Source organism: Macadamia integrifolia, unplaced genomic scaffold (assembly GCF_013358625.1).
Source record: "Macadamia integrifolia cultivar HAES 741 unplaced genomic scaffold, SCU_Mint_v3 scaffold891, whole genome shotgun sequence".
Lineage (NCBI taxonomy): Eukaryota > Viridiplantae > Streptophyta > Magnoliopsida > Proteales > Proteaceae > Macadamia > Macadamia integrifolia.
The window spans coordinates 212,952-217,916 of record NW_024870572.1 but is presented as its reverse complement, the minus strand read 5'-3'; the positions used below and the strand labels follow the sequence as shown (position 1 = coordinate 217,916).

Below are 4,965 nucleotides of genomic sequence, written 5' to 3'. Positions count from 1 at the left end.
TTCAAACAAACATCCAATTTATTTTGAAAGGATGTAACATATGAGCTCAAGAGTACTCTTCAAGATCAAATCCATACACCCCCACCCCCCTCTTATGTACATTGCTATCAGCTGTCATGCAGCAGTCAACCAAGTAGGTTTACACCAAAGAACCCAAATTGTTCCTTCAGAGGGTGAAAATTCAATGTCAACCTTGTACATCAATTGGAACAGTCCACTGGATAAAATTCCAATCCAACAAGGTAACAACCTAAAGATCAAATGTAAGATGATGAGATAGATCCCTGGGGCTGCCTTGACATCACATAAAATTCAAGATAAAGCAACAGCTGGTTCTATTGACAGCAACAATGTTGCAATATAATCAGAATGAAACCACTGATTCAGGTCAGGTGGAAGTGTGCAATCCAGATCCAGCAGTGTCAGTCTCTTCATTCTCTTCAAAAATGATAGGATTCTCACTGATAAGCTTCCTATCATTAAAATAACAACATATAAGGAGTGATCAGAAAGCACAAAAAAAACTTTTGTATATAGTAGAAATTATTTGAAGACCAAATACCACTGACTCGACTGATAGCAGATTTATGTTTTAGTACTTCAGTGATAGCCGTAACATCATAATTTACAATTTACACAAACACACAAGTTGGCCCCATGATGGGTTTAAGTTTTATTACTTTAATCCTGACATTCAAAAATAGGTTCTGTAAGTGGCATTGTATCTATTCCACAAAAAAGCATCAGCATATGGCTCTTTAATGCATATAAAATCGAGATAACTCAATTTATCTCAATAGAATCAAAGCAAAGTGTCTAAGGGAGTAAAGATGACTTACCTTTGGACGACATTACTCTCTTCTGACAATGCTCTCTGTAACCTTTCCTCAAACGGGGTTGCATGCCATTTGACTCTTTGATCCTACGAAGGGGAACAAATAATAGTAACCAGAAATACAGGTCACAAAAAGGAATATATGTACAGAAAAAAATTATAAGATTACCTCCTTGTATTTTCTAGTTGAATTTGGGATTCCGTTACCATCCTGCCACTTAGGTGAGTCATGAGATAACCCATCATCATTCCAGTGTGCAGCAACCATCCCAAGAATAGGCCGGTCATTTGACATTTTGGGAGATTTTCCACTAGGTATAGACCAAGCACCGCGGCTTTGATTACTGTCCTTTTCTGGGGATGATGATGGCTTCAACCAGTGAACCAAGCTTGCATCCAGCTTCAAGTCTTCTTTGCTAACAATAGCTGCTCCTTCATTGAGCATTTCTGACTTATTGGAGAAAAACATAGACGTACACTGAGGAGTTGCAGGTCCACACTTGTCAAAAGATTCTCCTTGTTGACCAAATTCTAGGTAAGCATTACCATCTTCTTTCTTCAGTTCCTTCCACTGAGAGAAGTCCTCAACAGGATTCAAAACTGGATAGACATACTGAGACCTGATCCTAGCATTCTTCACATTTGCAAGATAAATGGTTCCAGGAGTTTGCATCTCATCAGTTATTCTTAATGGTGTTGGATAAGGAGAGCGGTTGGATCCATTGTGACTACCTGTGACATCGGATTGCTTTAACATCTCACCATTTGAGGGAAGTGATTCCACTTCTGACTCAAATTCAAAGCGCACACTCTTCTTCTTCGATTGGATATCTACTGCCAGAGCCTCAGGAATCACTGAACAGAGTTTTTTATTGCCAGTTGCAGGAACATGATTTCTAGTTTCTGAGTCGGGACTCTCAAACTCGCTACCTTCATTTGTACAATTCTTCTCTTCCAGCTCTCCTTTGGACGTACTGCTTTGGGAAGTAATGAAGCTTGTCAAACATCAGTCAGCCATATAAATTTGAGAAATAAACCAAAGTTCCATCACTAAAAATAGCCATACTCATGAGTCATGATACATGCAGCCTGTGATTGATCTACCAGAAGGATCATCTCATATTAGGAACAAACTATGAACACCACCCTACCCTATGTTACACAAAACATTTTTTTACAGAGTTTTGAGTGTCATTTTTTTTCCCCACTCCCATCTCCTAAATATTGATTGGTAGCTATCAATCAAATGATCAAGTTAGGCTTATGATTTAGGTGGATTACCTTTTGGTAGGGCAGTTTCATTCAGACAATTTTTTCAATGTACCTACATGTGAAACAAGGCAGAACAATAGTTGGCAAAAGAGAGAAATTCAACCTGCTAGGTTTGTGTCCAGGAGAACCCAGTTCCTCTCCCAGACCTTCACAAAGTTTAACAGGGGAAATAGAGTCCTGATCAGGTTGCTCCTCCAATTGGAATTTCTCGACAGGGGAACTGGGAAGCCATGAGTAGAACCTGGAAGGTTCTGCCTCTCCATCACAGGGTGGTGAATCTTTCGCTTTCTCAGATGCTTTCCAAATTTCAGGAGTCACCTGCAGCATACCACTGGCTTTAAGAAATTTGGCCTATCAAAAGGATCATGACTGAAAACATTAATTCATTATGCAGGGGCTCAATTGTATTGAATCCAAAAAACATGAACCAAAGAAGAGAAAATTTTCTAGTATGGAAAACTAAGTAACAGAAAACTGCACTTGCATTGGATTTAACAAGAAGAGGTTTGAAAAAACAGGCCATTATCTATAAAAGAAGGCATATTCCATTATCATCCATCTGAAGGATTCTACCCCCCATGGTATAAGGATTAAATTAATCTAGATAACTTTTTAAGGATCAAAAGGTTAGCAATGTACAAACGTCCATGTATGAGTTATAAAAGGACCCCTTAAGAAGGTTTGGCATTTGCATTTCCAGCTTCTACTTCAGTTACATTAGTGCAGATCAAGTGGTCTAGCAATCAAAGCACAACCAAGATTACTACACAAGTTCACTTGAGAAGATAAAGAAGTTGAAGAGTATTCAGAAAATATGCAGCTACCGAGAATGTGAAAACCTACTTTTTTAGATGGAAATTGTCAAACTCTCCATAGGTCAAATTCGTAAAAGAATCATAGAAGTTGGAGAAATTTAGGGTATAATATGTATTCATATCACAATATTGTCACTCATTTTAATATCAATCTCATCGTTCTCTATCTATCTACCTACATCAGGGCTGACTAGTGCAACATTCAGCCACAAACACAATAAGAACATTAGTGATTCATTTGTTTTTCCTGAAAGGTATTTTAGCGAATTCGTAACTATATTGCTTTAGTAAGAATGCAAATGCAAATGTGACCTTTCAAAACCTGGATGACACTAATATTAAACACAAAGTCATCAAAACACCAAATGAAAATGTATGCAATTAATAACATCATTGTTCATCACATTAACAGAGAGAAAACTAGCATATGATTTGGGCATCCACTTTTAATTTTCTGTTTTTTTTTTTTTTTGGAAGAAGAGAAATGGAAATTTCTTTTAATTTCTGTTTGCAGAGAAAAAAAAAATCCAAAAAAAAAAAAAAAAAGGAACAAAAGTCACAAACCCCATTCTCTCTACTGGAACCATTAAGAAGCACACTCTGGACAAAAAAGAAGACTAAAGAGGTGCTTCCTATACCGGACAATGAAAGATTTAAGCCCTCGTTGCACGGAATCGTAATTGTCGACTAGGGTGATGGCCTGATCAATACCTATTCATCTATCGCCGGAGATTCGCATTAAGAATCAATGCCTTGGAGTTTCTGATACTAAATTCATAGCCTGCCTCCTCGAAAGCTGGAATCTAAAGGTATGTATAGCAATTAAGAAAATAGGTCATGATTATGCACTTGAAATCCATCAGAAGTTGAGTGCAAATTAAAAAAAGAAAAAAAAAAGAAAAAAAATTAGAAGCAGAATTGTCTTTGAAAGTTCAAATATAACCAATTTAATGGCAGAAGCATCCAACATTCAGGGAAGCAAATGAATGTAACATTTACTCCCAATGTAATCAAGCTCAACTAAGTTACTGAATGTAATTTTCTGACAGCTTGTGTATGGTCAAAACAAAGTTGACTCTAATGAAATGCAAAACCCAAACACAACCAAAAAGGGGGGACGGGACCACAAAGAGAACACACACCTCGTCCCTGAGCTCCCTCACTTCACCATCTCCAATAAGCAGTGCTGATTCCAATGTATGACAACCCGCATCCTTGCAAGGGGAAGATTCTTTCTCTTTGGGGAAAAATCACAAATAAACTCATCAATTGAGAAAATTGGCAAGGGGAAAAAAAAAAAAGAAATTCTGAAAGATTACTAAATTCCAGAAAGTATAAAAAAATTGAAAAAATAAAATAGAAAAATTTAAAACGAACTATTGAATCAAAATAAAGGACCAACTCCAACTGCACATTTCTAGATAACCTGGAAGGCTAAATCAACTGTATTTACCTTCAGATAGAAGTAAAGATCCTAGTTTATTTCTTGGTAGTAAAGGATCCTGCAGAATTAAACGAAATCAACAATAAAAGACGAATATTCAGTATAAACTGCAAGAATCAAACAAAGCTTCAAGCCCAATACAGAAATTCAAAATGAAAGAGAATCCATCACAAGAAAATGAATAAAAGATCGTACTCTTTTCTTCGACGAAACTGGGTCAGATTTGAGATGAATATGAGGTCGCTCATCGTCTTCAACACCAAAGCATCCGAAGAAACACCCCATCCTCCTCAGTAATCCTAGGAAGAACCCAAAATCACACCCTGTTTACAGCACATTTCCATGTATCAGAAGAACAAAGATGACATTTTATCGAAAACCCTAATTCGATCGAACGAAATCAAAATCGCAAAGCCATTTTTTTCTTGCAGAGCAGAGAGGGAGAGCGTTTATGTGATTTACGGACATGGAGAACGAGGCGAAGAGAGCCAAACGGTGCGAGTCTGAACGGAGTCTTCTCTTTCTTCCATTGTGTATCGAAACGCAAGTGTCTGAGTTTGTAAATTTGTTCGTTTGCTTATAACTCTGAGTCTTTCAAA

At 37.2% G+C, this 4,965-nt stretch overlaps 1 protein-coding gene across 1 annotated transcript; it reads right to left on the bottom strand.

The window, feature by feature from the left end:
- LOC122070340 (protein JASON-like) lies at window positions 1-4,965 on the bottom strand. Its single transcript, XM_042634475.1, has 8 exons — window positions 4,833-4,965; window positions 4,562-4,689; window positions 4,376-4,424; window positions 4,065-4,159; window positions 2,211-2,425; window positions 1,005-1,812; window positions 840-922; window positions 1-473 (listed from the first exon to the last, which is right to left on the bottom strand). The coding sequence occupies exons 1-8, from the start codon at window positions 4,894-4,896 to the stop codon at window positions 389-391; spliced, it is 1,527 nt and encodes a 508-aa protein (XP_042490409.1). The 5' UTR covers window positions 4,897-4,965; the 3' UTR covers window positions 1-388.